At 38.6% G+C, this 13,466-nt stretch overlaps 1 protein-coding gene across 1 annotated transcript in view; it reads left to right on the forward strand.

Annotated features, from left to right (window-relative positions):
• The window catches only part of LOC126966977 (uncharacterized), a 516,069-nt gene extending 506,833 nt beyond the window's left edge, over positions 1-9,236 (forward strand). The window contains exons 2-3 of the mRNA XM_050811296.1: positions 8,210-8,371; positions 9,222-9,236. Of these exons, the coding sequence (XP_050667253.1) occupies positions 8,210-8,371; positions 9,222-9,236 (177 nt within the window). The remainder of the gene's footprint in view (positions 1-8,209; positions 8,372-9,221) is intronic.
• Positions 9,237-13,466: the final 4,230 nt, after the last annotated feature.

The following is a 13,466-nucleotide window of genomic DNA, read 5'->3' on the forward strand; positions in this document are numbered from 1 at the left end:
CTCTTGTAGCTCTTTTAGACTCGAATTAATTACCTATCTATCCTTAGTTTAACATCGTAGAGGTAGACAAATCCATCCTAACGCATACTTACATTTCAAGAACCTATCGAGAGATATCATTGGACTATAACTAATAACAAACTAAATTGGACATAGTTATGGATAAGATCTTGTCATTAAACGGTGATAACAATCTATCCGTCTTAAATTTGAATATAGAATATAAAATCAACAATGTTTTAGTTGAAGTAATATTTGTCGCCAGACTATTAAAATATATATATTATATTGTGTATAATTTAATTTGATTGTTAATAAGATAACTTACGAAAAATTCGATATATGAATATTAACACTATCCATCGCAAATTGAAACAAATAGGGATTAAACACTATTTATATTCGCAGGGAACTCTAACCCAACGTAATCTTCATTTAAATTATTATTTTAATTTAAATTGTATATCTCGTTTTAACAGTTGAAGGGAATCAAAATTCAGGACAGTGGCGTAATCTGACCGGAATTTCATTAACTGTTATGCAGCATTGCGTGTTTGTTTTTTTTACATCAAATGTGCCTTCTCATAGGAAAAAAAATGTTTTGTGGTTTTATGAAACCACGGTAAAAGTGAAACTTTTTTTCACACTATAGACAATTAACTAAAAATTTTTCGAATAATATTCCATTAAGTTCCTTTATCAATCTTAATTTTATTCTTGGAAAATTGGAATGATAATAATAAAATTAGACTATCTCTAACTAATATTTTTATTGAACTCTGTATCTTATAGAGTACGAATTACATAATACTTAACAATTATTTAGATTATATACACATATCAAAAAACTGAAAACAATATTTTATTATCGTTGAGTCATTTTGATCCGTTTTTCAATAATTCTATTATCAATTTCATCTTCATTATGAGTTTCACAGTTTATAAATGTAACCAATATTTTATGGTAACTAAAATACGTGAAGAGTGATTTACATTCGATTTTTTCAATGTATCTAGTAAAAACAGCATCGATCGTTTTACAATATCTCGTGGTGGGTACATTTTTATCATTTCAAGATTAAATATTTCTCTCAAGTATTCAATGAGTGGTGCAGATTCTTCTTTCTTGAAATCTGTATTAAAATCGCCAGACATAATAACAGGCATTCGTGAATATATTTCTCGAGAACGGAGGATTTTTTAGAAAATCCATTACATCATCTAATTTTTGATTTACTTTAGTATATATTGACGCAATCACGAGTTTTCTGTTTTCATCAAGTTGACAAATAGCTGCACAAATATCTCCCACAGCAGATTCGGAAGCAGTTGCTTGACTTACACTCATGTTATTGATGTATGCTTGCATTACTGAATGAACCCTCAATGAATTATCATTGTTTTGCAGTAAAGCTACTCCACCATATCGAGAAGTACTATGTTTCTGCCTACTCATACAATAAAAATTGGGAATATTTATTTGCTCATTATTTTTCAAATTAGTTTCACATCACGTCTGAAACGTCTGAAACGTCAACATTTTTTGTTATTACGTACGGTAAATCATTAACAAAAATTATTTTATGTGACAGTCCACCGGCATCAACGGGTGCTTTTTTTGCAAATGCATCTAAATATTTTTGAGCAAGTACCGGGTCATCACAATTCATGATTATATCCTCAGCAATTGACTCGTATTTTGTATCATACGTCGATAGGATCGAATTGTTGTAATTTTCATCTTTCTAAACTTGAAAAAATAATCGAATTCCTGATGGACACATTTGTTTAGCTTCGTCTTCAGTGAACATTCTTGATTCGATAATATTTTTTTCCTCTAAACTTAACTGTGATCCACTACCTTTTTTTTTGTTAAAATAGACGAAAACACTCGATCTTCTTGACGCATTACTTCATGTAACGGATAAAATTGTAGTTGTCGCCAGAGCATAGGCCCTGCAATACTTTGTTTTGGTTGCTTGTAGATTGCGGTAGCGCGTACATGTGGCAGTTCTCGCAAGTCCCCAATCATTAGAATGTCTAGGCCCCCGTATGGCACGTCGTGATTGCCTGTGATTTGATTTAACCTCTCGTCTATTTTGATAAGCATTTGTGCGCCAATCATACCACACTCATCTATGATAATAATTTTTACATACCGATATAGTGATCGATACAAATTAGCTTTTTCAGAGCTGAGTGCGATGAGTCCTACAGTAGAAATACTCAATGCTATGTGAATTGTAGTTCCATCGATTGCAACTGCAGCTTTACCAGTTGATGCTGCAACAATATATGCATTAAGAGTTCCACAGTTATCTGTAAAACGGTTGTAAATTTCTTTGACCATTAAAACGGTGTAACTTTTCCCACTACCGGCAGGCCCAGTTAAAAATAATTGCATTGGTGGACGATTGGGCGTATGCAGATGATTAATCATATGATTGAGCAAAGATATTTGCCGAGTGTTTGCTCGTTGCATTAGCTCATAAAACACCGTATTATCCATCAAATTTTTCTTCCGAGCAATGGGTCCAAGAAAATGCATGCTCGCCACAAAAAGATCTTCATTGAATCCTGAAACAAAAATCATTATGTTAGTATTTTACATATTAATGCTATACTCTAAATCAAAACAGTACCTGAGTCTGGATTGTTGTAAAATTCAATAAATGGATTTGCATCATGTTATATAAGCGGCAAAATTTCAAGGTCTTCCTCATTTTCATCATGGTGACATAATTTTCTGTATGCTTCAATAATTTGTCAATATCTAAATTTGCTTAGAACTCTTCACGACGAGCAAAAATCTGTTGTTTGTTTTATTCATAAATTTGATTGAATCGCATTTCAGCCAAAATGTCCCTTTCTTCATTACGAAATGGAATGTACAAAGTAACCATTTCATGTTTGTAGTCTAACATTTGATTTGCCATATCGTAATGTCGATAGCGTACGATTCTTGGAGTTTTCCGTCAGTAATATACTTTATTACTTTGTTGATTAATGTTTTCTTCTGCTGCTAACTCTTCTTCAATGTCTACTTCATCTTCTGAATTCAAATTTTCGTCTGTAAGTGCAGGTTCCGACGGGTTTTGTCCATATTTGACTGCATACCAAGCAACAAACTGAATTAACGAAATATCTTCTAATTCTGCAGGTCGATTTTCGTATTTTTCGAAACAATTTTCTTTCCAAATATTGGTATCGTTATCACAAAGTCTTTCTAATTCTTTCTCTATTTTTCGAATACGGTGACGTTCCTGAGGCCACATCGTAGGTATAAATTCAACCTTAGGCGTTGATTTAGACATTGGTTCCCTAAGAAGAAACCATGCTGCTATGCCATGCATTTAAAATATTAACACTCATATGTCTTGACATTTCAACTAAATCTAAATTTGGATTTTCTTCCAAAAGATCCAGTAGTTCCCGCTGAAGATTACTAGTGCCTCGATTCGATTTGTTTACATACTCCACAACGTATGCAGCACAGGAATACTCATCTATAATGTATTGGATATCCATGTTCGACTGCAAATAATATCTGGTCTTTTGTTATGTTTATGCCTTGTCCTATATGTTTAAAAGCAATACTGATATTTTCACTCACTCGAAGTCGCATAATCTTCATGGCTAAGTAGAGCAACGTCACTTGCTCTACTAAGCCTCGTCCTTCGCTTGTTGCAACCAAGTATGCCTTACAGTTAACACCATCTTTGAATTTCCGAAATTGTCCATAGTAAATTGCTGGAAAAGACAAGAATGTCTTGCAACGAGACAGTTGGGCATATTTGTTCTAAGATTGCACTGCACTATAAAGGTGGAGATTTCAAATCATTTTTGAACCATAATCTATCACAAACAGTGCACGCAAAACCAAATGGATTATCCTCAAATAAGTTTTTAAAAAGTTTATGAGCTCCGTTATGTCTCATAGAAAATATATAGATCGATGAAGGATTTTCTTCTGCGTGAGTTCTTCGTGCGTTGAATCTTCGTCGGTACCGACGAAAGCGTGCGCCCGCAGGAGTAGAGGTGTTTGCATTGCCAATTGTATCTTCAGGAGCCTGCGGCGAAGATTCATGGTTAAAAAATTGTTGAGGATGATCTGACGAGTTTTAATCTGGATTAACAATTAATTCTCGACTTGTACTTGTATCTCGACTTGTACTTCTATTGCTGTCACTAGTGCCTTGGTTAAAATTGGCACCCGATTTTAGCCACTTGCATTTTTGACGATACCTGCTGCATCTTTCCGCATTTAGTTGCTTTTGATGTAAAAGTTTTGCTATAACAATATTTTCAGATGCAGGCTCACCACTTTGAACGGTACTAGTACTGGGCATGGCATCTGTTAAATAAAATTAAATATATTGAATAGACCGAACATAAATAAAAAAATAATTATTTTAATATTCATACAAAATAAGTTAAATAATAAATTCAAGCACTCAAAATTGGAATAAATCCATAAACAACAACATGCACCGGCAAAATTTTCCAACAATTTATTAATTAATATTACTCACCAAGATCTTTTTTCCTTTTTCTATAAGCACGTGCTCTGTCGGCGTTCTGTTTTTTACGGCGTAAAATTAATTCATGGTCATTCATTTTTTTGCACTATTCTTTGCTTTTTTCCTCGTTGATCAGTTTTTTGGACTCACTAGCTGTGTCGTCATTTACCAAAAGCAAACCAAAGTTTCACTTTAATAAATAACAACACAGCCACATTGACCTTAGCTGCACTGACAAGCGCTTTTCACTTTATACCTACTCGGACCATCACGCGACATGCGCTACACAGTCCAAAAAGTTTGAGACGATGTAATAAAAGTTTCACTTTAATAAAATTTAATATATTATGTATTGAAATTTATTAGATACTATGGCTCGCTAGTATAGCTATCTAATAAAATAGAATTGATGTGGCGACATCGACCTGCATAATTAGTTAAATTTGTCTCTAAATATTTATCTTTGAAACAATAGCCCCCTTATTCATAATGGTCCGCTAACTTTAAACAGCCGCTTAGGAGTGTTTTTTCTCATTCTGACTTAGGTCAATAGAAGAAGACAGAGTGAGAATTAGCAATGCTTTAAGTTAGCAGACTATCATGAATAAGGGGGTAGAAGTATAAAATGCTGTTCGACCTCGTTAAAACGTATATTTATATTTTATGTGCTTTACACTACTAGTATTATGCGGGTGTCCAATTATTTGCTTTTCAGAACAAAGCCCTACATGTTAAACTTGTCACTGTTTCGGCTTCTTCCATCACACAACAATAATTGAGTATATTTTTTGTACCGTAAAGTCTACTCCTTACTATAGAAAATATTGAATGTAACATTTTAAGAACAAACGATTTTTACCTTTTAAAAAAACTCAGCAATTGTATACTTTCACATTATTTATTTTACAATTGCTGATGGATCGATTTAAACTTTTCTTAAAAGATCTGCTAATGAAATCTATGAATAATAATTGTGGAAATAGTATTAATATTATAGCGTTTTAATTTTTTTTAATACCAGCGTTACCTTACAGTGCAGTAGAACAGATGCTTATCTATATGCATATCATATAAATAGTACCAGAGCTGGTGATGAAGCCGGAGGCATCAGAACTGTTTAATAGAACTTTATTATATTTAATTTGTCAAGAGACAAACTTTTCATATTCACAAATTCCTTTCCTTTCTTTCAATCTAAATTTGCCACGTACTTACTCCGGGCGTAAAAACAATAGGGGAGTCCAGGCCCAATGGTGTCGTAAGAGGCAACTAAGAACTTTTTAGAAGTGGGAGAGTCACGATGTTGTCTTATTACGTCAGCACAATCGGGCCAGACTGACTCTGTGGACGTTGTACACATAAAAAAAAAATGTTTCATACGAGGGCTCTTTAATATATACAAGACAACATTTTGGAACTGGAAGAGCGTACAGTATTCCTTAAAAATATGTATTATCTTATCAAAATTATCTTATCAACGAGAACCAATGAGAATTGTGTTCTAAAAATCTATCAATTTACAGACAAAGATTCATCTGAATTGGTTTAATTCATTGATTTTCATTGCATGGTCTACCTATTGTGCCACAGAATTACAGTTCTACTCAATAAATAATAGAGTTCTTGCGTATTAAATATTATATGGAAAGAGAAGATACGCTGCCATAAGTATACAATATACCAATTTAATAAAATTCTAATTGCAGGCTCTAATACACAGGATGTGATTTAGATGAGTACCAGATATGAATCTTTTTCCGCCAAGGAATTGTTTGAATTAGGAATTGTTTGATTAGAAGCGCTAGCTAGAAATAACTCAGTTACTGAGGATTCACATCGTATGATTCAAAGTGACGAGTGCTCGGAATATTGGGATTTCTTGTTACAACTAGAGATTAATTGAGAGATTGTACCATAAAGTAATAATACATTTATATCATCTAAATACATGAACATGTACAAGAATTATCATCGGTTTTTTAAATTAAGCGAAATCGGCTATGTGTCTAAATAATTAAATGATTATTTTTTCATTAGTATTGTTACAAAATACGAGTTAAGGTTGATTCCTTCTTTTGTCAAATTAAGTATGAATAAGACGTTCAATCATTGCTACAAATTTAAATAAAATTGTGTCTATAATCTATCGGTTTAGCATAAGACCCAATTACTAAACCTAACGTTCATTTTGCAAAAATTAATACTTTTCATAGAACTAATGTTAAGTTTTGTGTACTTTTTTTTGACAAAAAGAAACATTCTTCAAAAAACTGACCTTAAATTTATGTGTTAGAAAAAGTAAACAAATAAAATATTTTTCTTTATTTTGAAGCTGATGTCAAATTAAAAACGCGATATTTAGTTCCTATACTATTATTTTTATAATTTTACTGTGTCGTGTACCGCTAGCCTTAGTATTAGCGTTCTAACGACCTAATAGTTTCCTTTGTAATTATATGAAATGTCGTGTAATCGTCGGCTGTGTCAATGCTATTTTTCATTAGTGAATAAGTCTTAAAGAGTGGGAGGCTCGTTTGCACCTGATGCCGGCTAGATTACGGGTACCACAACGGTGCCTATTTCTGCCGTGAAGCAGTAATGTGTAAGCATTATTGTGTTTCGGTCTGAAGGGCGTCCATGTACCGAACCACGACAAAACGACTGTTTGCCCTGTACATTTCCCGGGGCGTAAAAAGAATAGGGGAGTCCCAGGCACATGGGTGTCGTAAGAGGCGACTAAGGGCTTTTTAAAAGTGGGAGAGTCAGCACAATCGGGCCTGACGCTTCCGGGTTAATTACCACACTCGCACAGAATACCGGCGTGAAGTAGCGACCTAGTGCCGCTATGTTTCGCATAGGTTAGTGTCGAGGACCGGTGGCCATCCCCCCCCTCCACCCGAATATGACAGCGGTACTAAAAAAGATTTTACCCCAGGAGGGTACCGGCTCTACCATAGTTGGAGAATCCCTCCCCGGGCACTCTAGCTCGGGCTGCCCTTCGTATTCTGGGGAGGGCACAGAACCGCGCATGACCAAGGACAAACGAGGCAGTATCACCACGGCACCCCGCTCCACACTCAACGTGGACTTTTGCAATATCAGGGGAATTCACTCCAATTTAAACGCCGTCCACCACCACCTTGAGACGGCGCAGCCGGCCTTGTGTTTCCTTACTGAGACGCAGATATCTCGACCTAGCGATACGTCATATTTAACGTACCCCAGGTACATAATTGAGCACAATTTTTTGCCTCATGCTGGGGTATGTGTGTACGTTAGGGAGGATATCTGCTGTCGCCATCTCGGCAATTTTGAGGGTAGGGACCTGTCCACTCTCCGGCTCCGCGTAGATTTAGAGGACCGCGTCCGCATCTATGCGTGTGTCTACAGGTCCCATAGTGGTAACGCAGAAACCGATCATCTCATGGGCTGCGTGCAAGCGGCAATTGACGACGTACTTGCACAGATCCCCTCCGCTGAAATCGTAGTCTTGGGTTATTTCAACGGCTCACAATGCCGAATGGCTTGGATCACGTACCACAGACTACGCAGGGCGATCTGTGCATAATTTTGGATTGGCGTATGGTCTGTCCCAATTGGTTGAGTCGCCAACGCGGCTCCCGGATGTGGATAGCCACAAGCCGTCCTTATTGGATCTTCTGCTGACTACACATCCCGATGGTTACCAGGTCTTTGTCGACGCCCCTCTCGGAACGTCCGACCATTGCCTGGTCAGGAGTGTAGTGCCTATCCGACGCCAACGTCGCAGACCACAAGCGACCTGCTGCGTTTGGCACTACAAGTCAGCAGATTGGGATAGGATGCGTTCTTTTTTGCATCCTACCCTTGGGGCAGGGTTTGTTTCCCTTCGGATGATCCTAGTGCCTGCGCCGTTGCAGTATCCGATGTGATACTACAGGGTATGGATATTTTTATACCAAACTCTGTAGTACCCATCGGTGGCAGATCACAGCCCTGGTTCGATGCGTCAGTTAAAGCAGCATCTGACTGCAAAAAACAGGCGTATCGAACTTGGGATGCAGCGCTGGGCACAAAGGATACGAACTGCAAAGTTCTTAAGAGCCAGTGCCACCAGATTTTTTAAGCGGCAAATCGCCCGTGCGAAGTCTAAGCACGTCGTCAAAATCGGCGAGCAGCTTTCCAGTTACCCGACCGGAACACGCAAGTTCTGGTCGTTGTCGAAAGCTGCTCTTGGTAACTTCAGCCAGCCGTCCATGCCGCCGTTGCACATGAGGAATGACACCCTGGCCCATACGGCAAAAGACAAAGCCGATCTCTTGTGCACTCTTTTCGCCTCCAACTCGACTCTTGACGACAACGGAAAAACACCGCCGACCATCCCGCGGTGTCAGAGCTCTATGTCTGAAGTACAGTACAGACAGAAAACTGTTAGGCGAGCCCTGTTTTCGTTGGACGTCAGGAAGTCGTGCGGGCTGGATGGCATTTCTCCAATCGTGCTTAGAACGTGTGCCCCTGAGTTGAAGCCGGTGCTAACGCGTTTATTCCGGCACTCTTATTCTAAAGGCGTAGTCCCTGACTCATGGAAGTCTGCCCTTGTCCATCCGATCCAAAAAAAAGGAGACAGTTCGGATCCGGCAAACTACAGGCCTATTGCTATAACCTCCCTGCTCTCCAAAATCATGGAGAGCATAATTAGCCGTCAGCTCTTGGTATACTTAGAGGGTTACCAGTTGATCAACGACCGACAATACGGGTTTCGCCATGGTCGGTCGGCAGGTGATCTTCTGGTATACCTGACACATAGATGGGCTGCGGCTATTGAAAGCAAGGGGAAGGCCTGGCAGTTAGCCTGGATATAGCGAAGGCCTTTGATCGTGTATGGCACAAGGCGCTCCTCTCCAAACTTCCATCATTGGGGCTTCCCGAGAGCTTGTGCAAATGGACCTCCAGCTTCCTCACTGGGCGTAGCATACAGGTCGTTGTCGACGGATATTGCTCGAACCCGAAGCCCGTGAATGCTGGAGTGCCCCAAGGCTGTGTGCTGTCTCCCACGCTGTTTCTTCTGCATATCAATGATATGTTGGACACCTCCAACATTCATTGCTATGCAGACGACAGCACTGGTGATGCCGTATACACTGGCCATGCAGGTCTCTCTAGTCGTCGACCAGTGCCGGGAGAAACTTGTGTCTTCTATCGAGTCCTCTCTTGAGAAGGTCGCGGAATGGGGAAAATTGAATCTTGTCCAATTTAACCCCCAGAAAACTCAAGTTTGCGCGTTTACCACTAAAAAAACCCTATTTGTCATATCACCGCTCTTCGACAACACTTCCCTCAAAGCCTCGCCTAGTATCGGAATACTGGGTCTCGAAATTTCGAGCGATTGCCAATTTCGTGGTCATCTAGTAGGCAAAGCCAAATTGGCTTCAAAGAAACTGGGCGTCATTAATAGAGCACGGCAATACTTCAAGCCGGCCCACATACTAGCGCTCTACAAAGCGCAGGTCCGGCCACACATGGAGTATTGCTGTCATCTCTGGTCTGGCGCACCCCAGTATCAGCTCGATCCATTTGACCGCGTGCAACGCAGAGCAGCTCGAATTGTCGGGGACCCAGTGCTCTGTGAACGGCTGGATCACTTGGCGTTGCGTAGAGACGTCGCTTCATTGTGTGTCTTCTACCGCATTTATCACGGGGAGTGTACCGAAGAGCTATTTAACCTGATTCCTGCTGCCGAATTTCACCTTCGCACGACACACCACAAGTTAGGATATCATCCTCACCATATGGATGTGTGGCGGTCCTCCACAGTGCGGTTTTCAAGGAGCTTTCTTCCACGTACTACAAAGCTGTGGAACGAGCTTCCGTGTGCGGTGTTTCAGGGACGATACGACATGGGTACCTTCAAAAAAAGCGCGTACACCTTCCTTAAAGGCCGGCAACGCTCCTGTGATTCCTCTGGTGTTGCAAGAGTTTGTGGGCGGCGGTGATCACTTAACAACAGGTGACCCGTACGCTCGTTTGTCCTCCTATTCCATAAAAACGACGTTATTTAAATTAATATTTTATGAATAACATTACCAAGTATCGCGTCTCCCCGGGAATAGAATAATTTCCGTTATTCATATTTAACCAAAGTGAAGAGATATCATAGATTAGCAAACTCGACAATTTAACATACACTGGCCTTCAAAAGTAATTATCACACTTTTAAAATTGGGATAACGTTTTAAGTTCACAAGATATAGTTTCGAAATAAAAAGGACTCCAAAGAGAATTTAATTTTGTACATAAAAACTTTATAGTCGGTAACCTTCTTTTAAGAATTGGCTGAAAAAAAACTTCAAAAACAAAACCATTCCTTTTTCAAAGTGGACGTTTCCGAATTACAATTTTACCATTCACATTTTTCTTTCTGTTTTAAATTTTTTTCAATATTGATGGGTCTTGTTTTAAAAATTTATGCTAAAAAGCACACAACATTTATTTATCATGCCTCTCTCAGTTGAAGAATGTGCTAGGATCATGGCTTTTCTGGAACTAGGCATCAGTATGCGTCGCACTGCAAGAATGGTGGGTGTGACGGTACGAACGGTCCAGAAGGTAAAGCGAAGGTACGAAGAGACTGGGCACCATCTGAGGAGACCTTGTAATGGCAGACCCAGGTGTACCAGTGCCCGAGAAGATCGTTATATTATTTCCACTGTGTTAAGAAATCGCCACCAAAATGCAGTTGAAGTCCAGCAACAGCTACTTCAGACCCGGAGGGACTACATTAGTGACAGTACAGTGAGAAGAAGACTTGCTGAAGCAAATTCGAAACCCCGAAGACCAGCGAGTGGCCCAAAACTCGAGAGAAAGCATAGAGTAGCGAGACTGCGATACGCCCGTGCACATGCAGTGGGATGAAGAAGAATGGTCAAGAATTGTGTGTGCAGATGAGTCTCGATTCTCCCTTTACACTTCTGATGGAAGGCGAAGTGTTTAAAGGCGACCTGGTGAGCGATACCTTCAAGCCTGCAGCTCAGAAAGAGTCCAATACGGTGGAGGCAGTGTATATTCAGAAGGTCGCACAGAGCTAGTAGCCATAGAAAATGGCACCCTCACTGGGCAAAGATATGCTCAAGAGATTCTCAATGAGTATGCAGAGCCGTACTTAGCAAATAAGGGTGATGGATCGATGCTGATCGATGATAATGCCCGGCCACACACGGCTCATATCGTACAAGTATCGGCGTGATGGCTTGGCCATCAAGAAGTCCTGATCTCAACCCGATTGAACACGCCTGGGATGAGTTTGGGAGGCCAGTCAGAAATCGCAGACCACCACCTACTGTACTACTACCCTCAGGGCACTAAAGCAGGCCCTGGTAGAAGAATGGGAGAATATTCCCCAACATCGGCTCCGAAACCTAGTGTTCAGTATGCCAAACCGGCTCGAAGCTATAATCAGAGCTCGAGGAGGCAATACCAGTTATTAAAAATTAAATAACATGTAATATATTTTAGTTGAATTTTTTTACACTAAACTAAAAATGTCTATTTTCATTGTTTTATCTTTTTTAAGTTTAAAATGTTACTAATGTATAATTTTAGTTTCTAAGAATTAAAGCTTATAAAATTTGCAACAAAACGTTTTTAATCTTAAATCTCTACCTTCTATAGTTAAGAAAAAAAAATAATTTGAAAAGTGTGATACTTACTTTTGCAGGCCAGTGTAGATAGCTACAGATCAACAAAAACTTTCAAATGGCAGGAAATTCAGACCAACAGATTAGTAAATTCCGATTATTACAATTTTAAGTGTTAAAATAGATATTCTCTTGCGTCGAAAATCTACTCTTACTGTAAAAACACAATCTCTTGGTATAATTCAGTTTATACCCCGGGAAGAAGAAACAAGATGTATCAACCAGAGAGGATATACTTTGTATCGTGCTCATTAATAACGCGTTCTTTAACATAACATTAATTGATAAAAATACTTTTTCAAATTCAAATTCAAACATTTTTATTTAAAATAGGATGTGAAATCACTTATTGAAAGTCAAAAAAAAAACTACCACCCATTCCAAAATAAAGAAGTAACTGAATGACTGATGAATGCCTCAGGCCTGAGAAGAATGGGCGCAACAAACTCAGCGGGCTTTTTTTTTCACCAAATTTTACAATTAAAGTAACATTTACAAAGTAACAAAGTAACATTGTACACTTAAACTTATTATTTAATAGCCTGAGGGCGGTCGCTCCATTACCAATCTGTGGTATCATTAAGAAAGTCATTTATGTTATAGTAACCTTTACCACACAAACGTTTTTTAACAATTCTTTTGAATAACGTAATACTTTTGTTTTGAACGCTTTCTGGGATCTTGTTGTAAAAGCATATACATCGCCCCACAAAAGACTTACTAACTCGACTAAGCCGAGTAGTAGGCATCATCAGTTTATGTCTATTCCTGGTGTTAACATTATGGTTATGACAGTTTCTGGCAAATTCACTTATGTGCCTATGAACATACATTACATTATCAAGAATATATGGAGAAGCAACAGTCAAGATGTTAATTTCTTTGAATTTTGCTCACAATGATTCTCTAGGACCTAGGTTATAAATAGCGCAAATAGCCCTCTTCTGCAGCACAAATATTGTATTAATATCGGCAGCATTGCCCCATAGCAATATACCATAGGACATAATATGGAAATAGCTAAATTATACTAGTCGCGCAGTATCTATGTCAGTTAATTGTCTAATCTTTTTAACCGCGTATGCTGCAGAACTAAGTCTGTTCGCCAATCTTTCATTATGGGGGCCCCATTGTAATTTGGAATCTAGAGTTATGCCAAGAAATATAGCAGATTCCACCAGTTCTATCACCTCTCCGTTTAAAAAAACATTTGCATTTACATGTTTGACATTTGGTACGGTAAATTTTATGTACTTAGTTTTCTTGCCATTTA

The sequence above is a fragment of the Leptidea sinapis genome, chromosome 11 (assembly GCF_905404315.1).
Source record: "Leptidea sinapis chromosome 11, ilLepSina1.1, whole genome shotgun sequence".
Taxonomy (NCBI): Eukaryota; Metazoa; Arthropoda; class Insecta; order Lepidoptera; family Pieridae; genus Leptidea; species Leptidea sinapis.